A 16,820-nucleotide genomic window follows, 5' to 3' on the forward strand; every position below is an offset into this window, starting at 1 on the left:
AAAAATCTGTTTAGTAAAAAAATGTTAATACAAGAGTGGTTTTGTACCTGGATAGAAGATTACACATTATTGTTGAATATGAGGATAGTACGTTTGGAGCATTGGTGGAGCACAGAAATTGCTTTAAAATCCATGTTTCATTATTAGACTAATGCTTGATACTACCAAATCTCATAGGTTTTATATGATATTATTGTTATTGTAAGAATATTGTATAAATGATAGAAACAGAGACATCTACATGAAAAGGGACATTTTATCAAATTCTAAGTCCCTAATGCTGTTGCATTCACATCTTTTATTCCTAGCTCTAGGTAAAGATGTAGAGGGCTTTAAAAAAAAATCAATAAACCCTAAAAACTAACAATGAATGTAAAAATGTATATACTTTTATTGTAAGAGAAAACTGGTTATGGTATATATAGCAGCCAAACGCAGCACAAGTAAACAAACACACCTCGTTTTGATGGGTCTTTGGATTCTGGACAGTCTTCATACTGATAGACATGACAACAACTGGAGGTGGGGACCGAAGCTTCATAACGTTTACCAGATCAGGCTTTGAGACCATTGCTTCTACCTTACACCAACTAATAGGTTGGTTGTTCAGCTCTGGAAAGACAACACACTGTTATTTTTCAGTAAAGGAGTTTTTTTTTTTTTTTTTTTTAAATGCTTTACTACACACTGGTCTCTGATTCTGTGCTCTCCGTGACACTAATTGCCTACTACAATGGTCAGGACATCACAAAAAAACATTTAGCATAAAAAAAAAAAAAAAAAAAATTATATTACATGCTCAAAATAAAACCTTATTTTCTACAGAATAATAAAAATGTCCACTTCAAAAGATACTGTAAAGTTAAGACGACCAAGTACACCAAGATGAGGCATAACAGACACCCTGCTATACCTCATTATGAGTAACGCTGTATAAAATTAAATAAGCAGCTTTCAAAAGAAAAGGCCCCTTTAATCCCTTACTTTGGCACTTACAACCCTTCCAAATGCAGCAAGTAGGCGAAATGCCCGTGGAGAGCTCAAGGTCAAGCAAACATATATACAAATACATGCATGTAAAATCTGCAGAAAGAAGCCATATATTTACGTGGGCTCTTTATTTCTAGCCAGCTGGGCCCTTTTATCTTCCGGCTAAGCAAGAAAAGCTCCAAGCTTGAAGTATTTGTTCCAAAGACATGTGAAAATGTTTCTCCTTTTAGGTCTTGAGGAAGTTGGGGCAAGTCTGCCTGCAAAGCAAAACATATCATAAAATAAATTTAGTCAAAAGGAAACAATTAACCTGAAAACTGTATGTCCAACAATCACAGGCAATTTCTATTTTTCTTCCCAGCTAGCAGCTCACTCACCCCCTGCATAGACTAGTTACTTTCAAGAGCTATAAAATTAGGTGTGGTAATTTGTGTCAGGATAAACTTCATACAGAATAATAATTGTTAATCTCCTTAAAAATAAGATTAACAGAAAGTTAAAATGGAAAATATTAAGAAATCAGTAAGAAACTTGTGATTCAATGTGGAGCTTAGATACCATAATGCTGCTACCTTTCAGCTCAGGTCTAGATTCTAAACTGCTTATTTCTGGACACAAAAAGATTTATTAAACCTTTGGCACAACGAATCACAAAAGAAAAAAGTGGGCAACATTCATTGGAGTCTTGCACCTCATCTCACAAAAAAGTTCAGAAACAAATACACAGCGACAACAGCATAATTTAAGCACAAACAGGGATAGGATTCAACCAATCTGCCCTCCATTAGTGGTGGATATTGTATTGCCATAAAACGATGGGAAACAAAAATGAGAAATTAGGTCAGTGTCACAGGAGTTCTGTATTTTCCAGTAAGGAATGGGAAATTCAAATGTTGGGCAAATTACAAGGTTTTGGTAAAGAAAGTGGCAATTGTTAATTCACCATTTTAAACATACATTATGATCAGCAATATGATCAGCTAAAGCATTAATAAGGAAGGGCACTTTGAAAACAATGTAGTTATCCCATTCCACACCATCGCTGAACTAAACTAACCCCGCTTCATTTCCTTCTCCACGCAATAGAATTTCCCAATTTCCTGATGCTTCCTGGAAGCTACAGCTCTACCCTTTTGTTACCATGTAACAGTGCCTGGGCAGTAAAGTCCTATAAACTTTTATAAGGCGAAAAGATGGGCCCATCTACGCATTCCATAGGAGGCTAAGGGATCCACTGCACACTGAATGCTGCTGGATATAAACAAAGGGGATGAGCCACAGTTACTGTGGAAACACTCTTCTCCCATGTCAATTACAAACCTTGGAAGAGGACTCTCACCTTTCAAGCGGACAATCTAGGAGGTGGGGAAGCGTAGATAATACGCAGGTATATGAAGAGGTGTAATCTCTTACAGAGGCTGAAAAGAACCCAGTTCACATTCCTAACATGATACAGGAGTTACATAAAATGTTAGCAAATGAAGTATCACTGAGCAATGTACAGGTAGTCCCCGAGTCCGACATGTCGACTCCTAGATACGAAAGGGCTTCCCTGCTGGTGTGCAGGATGGAGGCTTGATGGGGAGGAAGGGGCGGTTCTCGCATGACTTGCAGAAGAAGTTTTTTTTGCTGTTCTGTTACATATATGCAGTTGTTTCTTTTTGCAAATCAAAGCACAGCTTGCTCCAGAAGTTAATGAATGTCTAGGCTCCATAAAGTTTTTTTTTTGTTTTTTTTGCTTTGCTTGTGATTAACTCACAGTGAGGATTATATACAGTAACTGACACCACGCTGCCTAATATGTTGAGACAAACATCTGTCTTAATTGCATTTATAATGTACCTGTTACGACTTGCATAGAAATTCAACTTAGTAACAAACCTACAGCCCCTATCTCGTATGTAACCTGGGTACAACCTGTATACGGTCCTGAAATACAGAATGGAAAAATACTGTCACATGTATGATAGCACTACTTACAGAATATCGAACCTCTAGGTACTCCGAGCTGGCTGGAACATCTGGAATCTCAAAAGCATAATTCTTTTCCACTTTCTAAAATTAAGATAGAGAACAGGATATTTCCACACGCAAGACAGCACCAGCTATTATCATTAATAATTCTGAAAGAACAATGTAAAGTCAGTCTTCTCCTCAGTACACCTTTTAGACAGGCATACCAATCGGCACTTTTCAGAAACCCCCCAGCTGTTTTTGGTTGGTCCTTATACGCTGACCGCTAGCCACCCAGGTTTAAAATCATTTATGGAGAAAACACGTTAATAATCCAATATTTTAAACCTTAGCTCTCAAATGCAAACAGCAGGTATTTTCAAGCAGTTAAAAGCTTACTAAAATTACCAACTCTATAGTCTTTGTTGTGCCAGGGTGACATTTTAGAATATTACTTATTACTTGTTAAGACAATATGATTAATTTGAAGGCTATGGGACATGTACACTTTAAAAGAAATAATAAAACCTGGCAGCAAAAAAAACATGAATAATCTTACAATGGAATACAATACATTTGCTAGTAGGCTGTAGGCCCAAAAGTGCTCAGTCACATTCACTTAACAGGAAGTCCACAGCCATTTATCAAGAGAAACTGCAGATATTTTTACGGTAGAGCTTAGGCACATAGTCTAAATTGTCCCTATAAACAGCAATTTTTTATTTATTTTTATTTTTTTAAGCCTAGCATCACTTTAAAAATAACTATGAAAAGTTGTGTTTTTTTAGTTTCAAGTAGGATTACTTGGTAAGGTGAAAGCTAAAAATTCTTTATGTATCTTTTTGACACCAAGCTTATGAAAGTCCTTAAAAATATACATTGTTCCCTGTATAGGACAGCATAGGATAACTGGACCACCAACCTTTGATTTGAATTTCATTATCCTATATTTTTCTGCAATATGATCATTGAATTCTTGGTACACATTCATCATGGTCACTGGTACACCAGTGTCTTTCCCTGATGGTAACTGAATTCTCTTTATAGAGAAAAAAAAATACACAGGTCAAAACAAATGTTTAACGGCAAACAAATACAGTACATTATGTAAAAGGCCAAAGCAAAAATATGGGAACAACCTTGTACCATATAAATAACCCATTTTCGTGTTCACACAGCTGACCTTGAACCCCGATAAATTACAATAGCTTCCTGGGTTGTCTGGTTTGGAGAATCGTGAATGATTTTTATAGCAAACCTATATAATTTTTTTTTTTTTTAACCGTAATTTAACCTCCTGGGCGTTTCACTGATGGATGATGTCTGGATTTCTGTACCAAAAGCAGTACACTGTTTTTCATGAAATTCTCTTTTTTTTAATTGTAGACCTGTAACTTACAGAAATATGTCGAAAGGAGGGGCTAGTAGATATCCTGAATATAATAAAGTTTGAAACACACAATTATGTAAAAAAATAAATAAATAAACTTTAATAATAAAATTAAATAAAAAACACAAAAATCAGCTTAAACAAGAATGCATAAATAAATCAAAAATACTGAAAATGCAATAATACTGTATAGTACTATATTTTTCTAAAACACCTCCCTAGTGGTCCTGAGTCCAACGTCAAAATATTTGAATTTCCCACTACGACCCCCTTCGACGGGAGCATGCACTGACATCATTAGGAACCGCTGAGGGACGCGTACGCGAACGCCGAGCGATCTAATTCTTTCCGTACTTCCATGCAAAAAGTGTTACATTTTTTGCATGGAAATTTATTTTAGATTGTTGGCTATAATTCTTAGGCATAACTCACCGAAATATCTCCAAAATTTTAACAATTTAATAATAAATTAAAAAAAAACATCTAAAACTATAAAATAAAAAATCAAAAAAAAAAAAAAAGCCATAGTGTATAATGTAATGTAACTGAACAGTAGCTTATATTATATCATCATCAGCATAGTAGAATATCATTAATATCACCGGGTAACCCGGTAGATCGCCACTGCACACGCCGAGAGAAGACAGAAGAGGACAGACGTCTCCGGAGGAGCTGCGGGGACAAGGTAAGTGTTTTTTTTCAGTTGTAATCCGATTGTCATACAATGTTGTATGACAATCAGATTGCACTGTAACGCTTGTTTCTATTTTTAGGTAAACGCTTTCTGCAAGTTTAATATTTAGGTCCTTTATTAAAAAAATTTAAGTGTAATACTTGTTTTACTAATTTGTAGCTTTTAAAGAATAAAGACTTAAGTGCCAACCATTAATTTATGAAAGCTCCTAATAAACCTTAGCCAAAAACAAAGCATTTTTAAAACCTGCTTGAACCTCGCTGAAAGCATTGCACTACTTCCATGCAACCTGCAGCACATGTTACAAAGGCTTTAAAATCATGAAACATCTCACAAAAACCTAAATACAATTAAACGGTGTGTAAAATATGCTGTACACATCAAAAGGGTAAAGCTTACCGTTTCACGTGGCAAAAGATAAATGGTTCGCTCTATGTTTTTCACACTAACACAGCAACTGACGTATGCTTCTGCTGACTCAATCCAAACTTTTCCAAACAAATACACAACACCTATGGCAAAAAAAAAAAAAAACAACACACACAAGAAAGTTACTTTAATAGGATTGCAAAAAAGAAAACAATGCATCAAGGATCATTTAGTTACAAAATTAGGCAAAAAAACTGAAAAGGATTTCCTGTAGATCATCATAGCCATTTAGAGATTCCAGCAGAAAATCAGATCCAACCAAGACAAACAGACAAGTTTAGCTTTCAAATACCCACATATTTCTGAAAAGAATGTACAAGACAACAGAAGATACACAGATACCATATCATTGTTTCAACCACCAAAAAAAAAAAAAATAGGAAAAACTCCATAAAAATAAATGCAGAACAAGCAGAACTTCAAATTTTAGAACCAAGAAGTCTTGAGGAGGCAACTCCAGTCAAACCAAAGAAACCCAGCTTGGGTGGCTATTTTAAAGATTAAACACAATGAGCTTGATGTTTGGTAAACATGTTAAGGTTAACTTATGTACTGTGCACACTTTCTTTGATCTTACCTCCGTTTTATACTAAGATCCCACATGGCTAAAAACCACACTAGAAACATAACTGTTACTCTCATCGGCTCTACACCTTTGAGTGAACAGCATGTATTTTGATTTTGAATTGGATTAGATTTAATCAATACCTTCCAAATTCTGTCATCATCAGTGACCTTTGAGTCTGTACCTGAAGACTGCACTACTGCCTGGAGACTGGCTAATGGTTAGATGAATGAAGAAAAATAATACATTCTCACCTGGCTGGTTATACTGATCCTCGTAAGCATCCAGCCAATAAAATCTAAAGACTTGATCCCCATCTTCATCAGTTACTAAAGGAAGGAGGCTGGAGTCCACCTGAACGTCATTTGTCACAGGTTCAGTTTCATTTGCCATTTGGTCCCAGCAAGACCCAGATACTGCAGAATTTCTGAAAAAGCAACAATTGCATTTTATATGAGTTAAATACCCCAACATATTACAGAGAGATAAAACTTCATAATGCAACACATGCCATCTTTTCCTTCTTCAGAATACAAAAGTAAATACTAACTCAAAAACAAATATGAAAACCATTAAATATACATGCTTACAAACAACAACAACAACAGAGGGTCCATCTTTATAGACTTGTTTCAATATTTTAATTATTAACTCACTTGTAAGATTTTGTATCATCTATAGGTTTTTCCTCTTTCAAAGTTACACCAGTAATCGGTTTGACTTCCAATTCTTCCTCCATTGGCTCATCAAAATCACCATCATCAAACTCAACCATTCCTTCTTCCTCTTCTAAACAAGAAATTAAAACAGAAACTTATACAATACTCCTGTACAGACTGCAAACATTTTTCCTAACTGTGAACCCATTTCTTTATATGATAACTATAAACACTCAATTGTAAAGCCCAATGTATTTTATATAATTAAGCCATGCGTTTATTACCATTTGAAGGTTCCTCCACTTTAATCATAGTTCCACTGTTTCCAGATTCTGTGACAGGCTCCTGTTTAATCTCCACTTTTTTAGAAGACACATTTTTGGGGACTTTTGAAGGAGGAACAGACACATGTTCTTGCTTTATCACAGGTGTCACTTTCCTAACACTTGCTGAAGAAGCCTATAAAACATACATGACATTAAACTGTTAAGCAAAATCAGATGGCTTACAAGGAAAATGCCTTTGCCTAAAACAGTGCTGATATAAATGCACCATGCCTTTTGGCTTTTCTTTGGTGAAAACCTCTTGTCTCTTTTGCACAGGCTCTACATGGAAGCTCAATTTGTTTCAATGTGCTATTCTGTGTCCCATAATTTAAATGGCATAGCCACGACTGCCAACTGAAATTTTGGCATCGGAGAGCATAATAGCAGAGGCAATGGCACGAGGGTGGTCTAGCTCAGTGTTTTTCAACTTTTTTTGAGCCACGGCACATTTTTTTACATTGAAAAAATCCTGGGGCACACCACAAATCAAAAATGTTACAAAATGACACTCTGTAGCTAATTCTTTTGTCTCTAAGAATAAACAAGAAAACTGTTACCTACTGCCACCTTTCCCACGGTACACCTAAAGATCTCTCATGGCACACTAGTGTGCCGCGGCACAGTGGTTGAAAATCACTGGTCTAGCTTTGTCAGAAATCAATACTTAATGTAGGAGGAGCTTCCTAAAATTGATAAATCAAAATATTAGCAAGGATACTTGCAGGCACCCCTAGGTCTGTGGACTTCAGCAATATTTCAAACCCAAATAATAATCCATTGTTGTAACATGTACCTTAGGGGCTGAAGGAGCAGCAGGTATGGAAAATGGGTTGAGTGGTGCACCAGCAGGCCTCTTCTTCTTTAGTGTTACGATTGGTGGAGGCGTGATCTGTGAAGGCTAAGTGGATATTTAGAATGCTTAATAACTCATTTTGAACTAGGAGCAAACAGAGTTTTAGCTCTTTCTTTAATGAGGCAGAATGTCTATAAAGTATACAAATTCCTACAAACCAATTCTAAATTAGGGAAATAATTCAGTAAAATGGCCCCAAATAGAATCCTAAATATGAATTGCAGCTGGCCCGCCACTGCATTGAAATGGCGCTGCTACTATAATTCCCGGCATCACTCGCATCTATAGCCCAGCGGCTTCTCTGCCTATGCGTGGCCCCGCATTGGACTGTTTTATAGACGCAGGGAATTGTAGTCGCGGTGCTATTTCAGTGAAGAGGGAGTTCCAGCCAGTCATAATATTAAGCCCTGCATTAGACTGTTTTCTTGACACAGGGATTTGTAGTAGCGGTGCTTTTTCAGTTTCAGGTTTGGCCCACAATTTTGTCTAAGTTTTTGATTTTGGCCCAATGTGTATTTGAATTTGACACCACTGCTCTGGAGAAAACCTACACAAACTCTAAAAAGGGTCTGTAAGGGTGCATTTCTTTAGTATATCCTCCTTTTCAATATCACCAACCACATCCAAACATACAAAGTAGGTTTATGTAAATTTTGGTGGTTTTGTAAACAATATCAGCACCGACAGCATTTAGATATTTCTCTGGCCAGTCAAAAACTTAATTTGTTCCTGTTACAGGTTAAGTATCCTATGCAGAGATGATGTTTTCACATTAAATTGAAAAAGGGGCCACTTCCAGGTGAAGATTCTTTCATTTACTTCTGCAGAAAACTGAATACCTCATGCCTATTTAGCAAATGATTGCCAAGAGTGGGGCTTTTCTATTGAGCTGGACACCAGTTTTCAGGGTCCAGTGGACTAACTGGTGTCTCAGAGGTGAGGAACCATTAGGCACATTAGGTTGACTCAATAGTAAAGCACTACAAGACACCTACCTCCCCCAGGCTGTTTGGGGAATCCTGCATTTAACTCTATGCTAAATTTTACAAAAAGTTAAATTTGTATTAAGCTAATATAGGACCTGACTTCCAGTATCTGTGGTACTGAAAAGAGGTTTCACAATACCTGGTTTGGTTACAGTTCCAAGAATCTAGGGAATTTAAAAAAAATCCATGAACTCAGAGAGGGCAGCAGTGAATTGATGGTATGTGCAACCAGCGCTCTCTTTCTCCCATGTACAATGTATGCAATTAGGGTCTGTTTGTATAAAGTACCTTTCCCTGCAGTGCATTTCCCATTCAAATCCTTTAGCTCTTTACCTACACCCCATATTCCCTGTCCTCCCTGTTGTTGATCTGTTGTGCCTGTCTATTGTGTTGTCCTCCGTATGAAAATTATACCCCTTGCCTTTTCAAGAGTCATGCTAATGGTCCTATCAATATAAAAGATAAAAACTGGAGCATGCAGAATATGCTCCCAGTAAACAAAACAAAAAAAATGATTGAAAATCAAGTCAGTTCTGCCTGGCTGCCATAATATAACCAACCTATATTGAATGCACATTAAGGATTAAAAAATAAAAATGACATTTAATAATTATTTTACAGCTTGTATGTTATAGGAAGAATATATACTGGTCTGAAAAAAAATGAATACAAAAATGAGCATAAAACTTTTAATAAATATATTTTCTGAAAGCAGACATTGGATTTTAAAGTCTATACATAATAAGCACTATATATTAATGGTCACTTTATACCAGCTATTCCCAATTACGGTTTTGAAGTTTCACTAGAGGTTCCTTGAGGTGCGGCTCAAGCAAAAGCCATCCTTTTGTTTGTACCTGCATAATCTCAGAGTCATTATAATTTCTCAGACGCCCAGATAATCTTTGTAGCCATCTCTAGAATTACCTAACACCGAAGCCTTCAACAGTGAGCATTTCCAGACAGTGCCTTCAGAACCCCAGAAACAGAAGCGAGTTGATAAGGGACTCTTTATCTAAGGTGGTATGTTTGAATGGTGTGGAAAAGATCCCAAACCATAGCAACAGATATGAATCCAACACAAATGTAAAAAACACTGTCTAGCAGCCAACACTCCTCTGACAACCCAAAATACAAAATAAAGAAAGGGAGAAGGCAGAAATAATACTGGACAGTAATTAAAAGAAAAAAAAAAAAAAAACAAAATCAGAAGAAGGAAAGGGGGGAGAAAATACCAAATTACCTGGGATTTTAAATCTTGCAATAAATCACCCAGTAAATCATCCTTTGACAGGTCCACTGACTTCTGCAAAGAAAGATATTAATACTCGTATTAAATCCATATACACACTAATTCCCAAATATTAAACTGCATATATTTTTTAACAAAAGAAATTATCACAAATACCTAACTCCAAACACTGACATTTGTTTTTCTTGGTTCTGTTATAGAAAGGCAAGGTAGCAAACCAGCATTGTTGATAGCAAATGGCAATATTCTTTACACTTACTACTCTGTTTCTTGAGCTAATAAATATCCCTGCTGTTGTCGAAAGCTATCATTCTTATACAAAAAAACCCTTACACAAAAAAAAAAAAAGATAAATAATATATTATATTACGTAGAAAGGGTTTAAAAACTTCTCCAGGTGACTCACATCTGTAGTTTTTTTTCCTGCACTGGCCATAAACATGGACTTAATATTATTTGGTTTGGATACAGATGACTTCTTCACATTGGTTTTCTCTTTAGCTGCTCCCTTGGTTCCTTTTCCTGTAAAGAATAACTGTTCAATACAACTGAATACAAAGTTATCTACATATTAGTAAAGCTATAACTATATACAGAACCCCATAACAAATCCTGATAGCAAAAATTAGAAAGAGGGTGAAAAAAATAAGCAAACGTATGATAAGAAAAAAACACACACACTACCACAAAAGCAATAGGATCAATATCATAGTGAGAAAAGTTAGGACTTGCCTTTTTTAGCAAGAGCATCATCATCAAGATCGTCATCAAAAATTTCTCGGCCATCCTCCACATATCCTTCTCCATCTGCAAAATAATGCAAGCACAATTTTAGCTATTGGTAAAACCTGTAAAACTTTCTTGAAAACTAGTGAATTTTGCAAATTGTAAACATTTTTATATGGTAGGATTATATCATTTTTTTTAAACGTTTAATATCTTGCCTGTATGCCAATAAACAGATTATAGACCTCCACCTGGAAAGCATTTCTTAAAAATCAATTGCTATTTGTTGGCAGATTCATTTTACAGATTTACAGGATCACCTAGGTTCTCTCATGATAATCTATCATCACCAGTTGTGGAGGGCTTTATTAAATCAGACCCTATATACTTAAAAGCTGAATTCAAAAGGGTGAAACATCAAGTGAAGTGGAACTACTGTTCATCTCTAACTACAGAGAACCTATCATGCATTCATCACTCAATACTAGGTTTATCAAGAAAACTCACCATCATCCACTATCCAGTCATCATCCTGACGTTCACGGACTATCTTTGAGTAAGATTCTTCATCCACTTCTTCATAAACACTTGTAAATTCTTCCACCTTAAGGAAAAAGGAAGGGTCATTTACTCAAATTATAAAATGTAAAAACATTTTGCTGCCACCATACACATACCATAAGCATGTAAAAAGGTTCTGCAAACGTTTTTCATTTACTTTACCATTTTTACCCACATATGTTATCTGGGTGAAAAAAGAATCCTCAACTCATTTCTGAACATCAGCTACAGTAGAAGCTAAAGGTAATCTAATCACATACAGGCATTTGATCAATGGAAAATGAATGACGAGAAACCCAAAGATGCTTATTTTAACATGCACAGCCAAAATTTATCAAGTATGAGCCAATATTCCCATTACCATCAATGAGGAAGGAAAACTAGGTTCCATAACCCTATCTCTAATCTCTGTTTCATCAACAGGACCAACAGAACATTGGAGAGAAAAAATATCCAACCTACCCAAATTATAGTATTTGTTATACCAGCTACAAATAGCTAATGATGCTGTAAATAAAAGATTAAAGCACCAAATCAAAGTGCTTAATGGGATATTCTCCTAACCACATATGGTGGCCCAGATTCATGGTTCTTCAGCTATAAACCAAAGAAGGTTTTCATATACAAGCTGCCCCATCAGATTATAGACTAAGTGTTAAAATGTGTCTCAATCACAAAAAAAATATGTGAATGCTAGCTCTTTCAAAAATGCTACCTGCCTGGCAGTGCGATCCTGGCTTTTGTACTAAAGCTACGTACACACGTCCAATGGTTCTCGCCTGATAATCAGGCCCAGGGCCAATATCAGACGAAAATCTGGCATGTGTACAGTGCTCGTCATCCGAACGACCGTCCTGGAGGATCCACGGACGATGGTCGACTCTAATGCAAGGAAGGAGGAGAGCGCGCAGCAGGGTGCCGCACTATCGTTCTGCCTCTCCTCTCTCCATGGAGCAGAACGGTGCTGTATGTCCAACGACAATGATTGCACGTGTGTATGCAGCTTTAGTCAATGGCACGAAATACACATAAAAATAAAATTATTCTCACAAACATTTTAGCACTACTTGATGGACAGCTGCTGTTACAAAATATAAAATATTACAAATTACCGAAGTCAAGGACAGCCATGCAGCTATGACCGGGAAAAAAAAAAAAAAAAAAAAAAAAAAAAGAACAGCTTCTATATTTCTCTCATGACAAGGATTCATGCAATAGAAGCTCAAATCTGAGAACAGATAAAAACATTTACTATGAATGCTACATATCCATTTTGGAAATAACTTACTTCATATTTTACTTTTTCACCAGCTTTTAATTTTTTCAAACGTTCTAAGGCTTCCTTACGCCCTTTCTTTTCTGTTTTTTCACGTCGTGAACGGGAAGCTGCAAAACTGCCAGAATCTCCCATGTCTGAAACCAAAATACACAAACAGGAAATTATAATTATTATTAAACTGATGACATATTACAAAACGTTGTACAATAAATAGGGGGTGCCAGACAGATACAAGGACACAAGAACACAGGTGGAAAAGATGACCCTGCCAAAAAGAGCTTACAATTTAAGAGGTGGGCACAAAATTTACAGTAAAAAAAAGAAACCCCAACTTTACAAGTAGCAGATACAACAGTCAACTAAATAAAAGAACTGATGAAGTAGTAGCTACTGAAATATCTTGTTGTCTGCCTGACAAACCAACACACACAAAGACATTTAATGCAGATGAACAACAGCATCTCCCATCTCTGCAAAAAAAAAAAAAAAAAAAAAAAAAAAGCTATTTTAGGAATTGTTAAAGGGAATCTTATGTACATGTAAAAATGTAAAGGAAAATGTTGTGATTATACTGCCAATAAACTATAACTGCTGGACATGACACCACCATCATTCTGGTTTGAGTGCTTTGGAACACAGCAATGCAAAATCTTGCAAGTCCATTTAAAGAGTTTCAGCTCATGCAATTTCACTTGTTCTGCATTCCATGGCAATCTACCTGGAAGTGCAGCTTAACTTCATCCTTAAAGCAGAACTAAACCTTTATTACTCACCTGTCACTATTCCTTTGCAAGGCTCCTCTATATTATTTCTTCTATTCCAGTAGTCGAAGTTTGGCCATCATGATTGGCCAGGCCATTGTTGGCATGCGTAGGGGAAGCCAGGATTGCCGGGTAACTTGGAAAAGACTTGGAAAAGCTTCAACTGTGCATGGGCTGCTCAGTTTTTTTTTTGTCAGATACCCATAGCGATCAGGCAGGTAAGAGAGATTATTGCAGAAGGGACATAGCCTGCCACTTCCTGCAATACCTGCCTGGTCCTGGATTCCTAATAGTGGAACAGCCTTAAAGAGGACCACCAGAAGTATAAAAATCCTTACACCAGATCTGATTATATTGGAACCCCTCTGTAATGTGGAAGAACTGGAGGTTTACAGCATGAATGTGCACCTAAAAGATCTGCATAAATGATCATGGTCTTTAAAAGCGGAACCTTTGTTCTGCATTAACAGGTAAAGGTTTAATTTGCACATGGTATGAGATTTGGAAGAGCCCATCCAGCATCATTGGACCTTGCATTTTACTAGAAGGATTACTTAAAAAAACAGTCAGGGTTATTTTTGGAGATCTGTGTACTGCTAGGAAGATTGTTATTAACTTCCTGTTCTTGTGATAACTGTCAAATTTGAGATTAAGCCAAACTTGCAATCCTGGGCTAATAAAGAAGGTGAATTGTTTCAGTGGGAGCAAGACAGCAAACCATTCATTTATTAAAATAAAAGAAAAAAAAACATTGGCTTATTGGCTCTATACGGATTCTGGGTCTGTGATGCTTTGGCAGTGCTACAGAATCAGTGACAGCCAGGAAAGAAACATTTTCATAAGGAAAGGGCAGCAACAGCAGTGGCAAGGTACCTCTAGATCCGAATATTTTTCCTGCAGAACTATTGTAACGCAGTGAATTTTCACAAACATCACCACTTACTATGCAAATATTTCTAAAAGCCAATCCAAAAGGTGCAAGGTTTTTTTTTCGAACCTTCATTGTACAAAGGAAACTCTTGCAAATTATCGATCGCTAAAAAGTGCTATGCAATATGCACCTGCTCCATTTGTGTGTCTCCCTGTCCTGGTGAATGGGCGTCTCTCCCTGTCCTGGTGAATGGGCGTCTCTCCCTGTCCTGGTGAATGGGCGTCTCTCCCTGTCCTGGTGAATGGGCGTCTCTCCCTCACTGACAGAAATGCTCCAGAATGTCACTCCCAAAGAACACCAGGTTCATCCCACCAGTATGACTAACAGGTATGCATTGCTTTGCCCTGTCCGCCATAGTCACAGATGTGAATGGCAGATGTGAATGGACAGAGATATCTTTATGTCCATTCAATCACTTAGATTTCTATTTCCCATAGTGAATGGTCACCTTACAGCAAAGGCTGGAAACTGCAGGGTTTACTGCAAAGAGACACCATGGGCATTAGTGCTGCTGCAATGCATTACCATGCACAATGATGCAGCCCCTGCTTTGTTTATATTTTGATGTATTGACACCAATGTGGTAATGGGCCCTATAGCAGCCGGTGCCACCCGTTAGTTCGAGGACCAAAGAAAAAATTGGACATTATTTGCAATTTTTGTGTTTTCTTAATAAAACAAAAATATTATTGTAATAAATTCTTATATTCTAAATGACAATTTTCACCTTTATATTGCACTAAATTCATGAACTGTACTAGAGACAGAAAAAAGATGTCAGTGTATTGTGTAAAGTTGAATGAGGTAACCGTTGCCGAGCCGTACACGTCAGTATTGTTTCCACCATTATACCAGTCACCACGCTCCGCGAATACTGATTCTCATCCGATTGTTTTATTTTATTTTTTATTTCTCAGATGCTCTTTTAGGTAAGTATGACCTTAACTGTGTATTGTAACTCATATTTAATGGCATCAAATAGATAGACTTTGATAACTATAATTTATGTTTTGGTCTTAGATTCAAATGAAATAAACCCATAAGAGTGAGAAAAAGCAAACAAATATTTTGCATTGCTTTAGTAATACTAAAGATAATGCAACTAATGATAATAGTAACAATAGTAATACTTCACCTAACCCTGAGCTGATCAATGAATCGGCATTGTCAGGGACCATCAGGAAGATCATTATTTTACAAATGTATTTATCTTTTTAATAAAACTCATGGTAATGGTCTGTGGGATTTAAAATGATGAATTTATGAATGAATGAATTTAGAAGTTTTGGGAGCTGAAATCTGATTGGCTGCCATTCCTGTTACGTCATGACTTATGTGTGACAGCCAGCATACAGCAGAAAGGTCCTAGCCATAGAATGTGCCTTCCCTGCCATACAGCACAGCATTCCCCTTTACATGGGCACTGCACTGTACTTCCTATATACAGAAGCCTGCCATGGACAAAACAAGCGTGAATCACAAAGCTGTCATTTATTGACGTGTTGTGTAATAAATGCTCCTCTTCCACACAGCATTACTACCCCCGCCTCCCCGTTACCTTGCTGCTGGCTGTCTTCGTTCGTCACAGGAGCCATGTTTACACAACTGCACCACCGAGAGCTGAAGGAATCCTCCTGGCGCCAAAACTGGCAGAACCCGGACACACAGCAGCAATCAAATTGGCGCGACCATGCTGACCAATCAGAGAATACAGGAAGAAGCCCTTTTCCAATCACAGCCAAGCGTGCTTTTGCTTTCCCCTCAGAACACGTGCGCGTGCCGGGGTTCCTAGACTGCGTTCTCGCGAGTGTGCACCACGCATGTGTGAATTGTAGCTGTTGGTAGTCATTGGAGAATTATGTAATAACTTTTACATTTATAAAACAAGCCATATGTGTATGTTGTTATATGAAATATGTTTGTGTTTTTTTATATCACTGTAATTTAATAAAATTATCAAAATGTAAATGTTGCAGCCTTAGTGTTGAACTCTGACAATGTTGAACTCTGACAATGTTGATACTGGCAGTGGGGTTGCAGTGCTTTTATGACTTCCTCACTGAAGGTGGATATTCACTTTGATTGAGATCTTCCCCCAGGAAAGGGTTCCTAAATTTGTATTTTGTTTATTGATTTACATGGGAATGAAATTCATGCAATGTCACTGTACCGTTTGTTTTGTCACAATTTGTTAAGAAATGAAAGAATATTACATTTCTATTATTATGTATAATATAGCTAAAGGGGAACTAAACTAAAAAAAATGACACCTTTCATCCTGCAGATCCCTCGGTGCGATCCAGTCTTGTAATTTCTCTCTCGCTGAGGAAATGCCGGGCGCCGTCATCCTCTTTTTCTTCTCGGTCTTCTTCTTGGCAAATCACCCGATCTCACACTGCACAAGTGTGAGATTGGGTGATGTAGCCCCCTGTAAAGAGGAAAAAAAGGGCCGATCTCACTCCTCT

The 16,820-nt window shown here is 37.0% G+C and overlaps 1 protein-coding gene across 1 annotated transcript in view; it reads right to left on the bottom strand.

The window, feature by feature from the left end:
* Positions 1 to 16,123, bottom strand: part of POLA1 (DNA polymerase alpha 1, catalytic subunit) — a 139,765-nt gene extending 123,642 nt beyond the window's left edge. Inside the window, exons 1-15 of the mRNA XM_072427871.1 lie at positions 15,914 to 16,123; positions 12,673 to 12,797; positions 11,331 to 11,427; positions 10,830 to 10,904; positions 10,504 to 10,619; positions 10,089 to 10,151; positions 7,800 to 7,904; positions 6,965 to 7,139; positions 6,678 to 6,810; positions 6,276 to 6,448; positions 5,427 to 5,539; positions 3,866 to 3,982; positions 2,971 to 3,045; positions 1,109 to 1,247; positions 458 to 612 (exon numbers count right to left, since the gene is read on the bottom strand). Of these exons, the coding sequence (XP_072283972.1) occupies positions 458 to 612; positions 1,109 to 1,247; positions 2,971 to 3,045; positions 3,866 to 3,982; positions 5,427 to 5,539; positions 6,276 to 6,448; positions 6,678 to 6,810; positions 6,965 to 7,139; positions 7,800 to 7,904; positions 10,089 to 10,151; positions 10,504 to 10,619; positions 10,830 to 10,904; positions 11,331 to 11,427; positions 12,673 to 12,797; positions 15,914 to 15,950 (1,698 nt within the window). The 5' untranslated portion in view covers positions 15,951 to 16,123. The remainder of the gene's footprint in view (positions 1 to 457; positions 613 to 1,108; positions 1,248 to 2,970; positions 3,046 to 3,865; positions 3,983 to 5,426; positions 5,540 to 6,275; positions 6,449 to 6,677; positions 6,811 to 6,964; positions 7,140 to 7,799; positions 7,905 to 10,088; positions 10,152 to 10,503; positions 10,620 to 10,829; positions 10,905 to 11,330; positions 11,428 to 12,672; positions 12,798 to 15,913) is intronic.
* Between the last annotated feature and the right edge of the window lie 697 nt (positions 16,124 to 16,820).

Source organism: Pyxicephalus adspersus, chromosome 1, assembly GCF_032062135.1.
Source record: "Pyxicephalus adspersus chromosome 1, UCB_Pads_2.0, whole genome shotgun sequence".
NCBI lineage: Eukaryota > Metazoa > Chordata > Amphibia > Anura > Pyxicephalidae > Pyxicephalus > Pyxicephalus adspersus.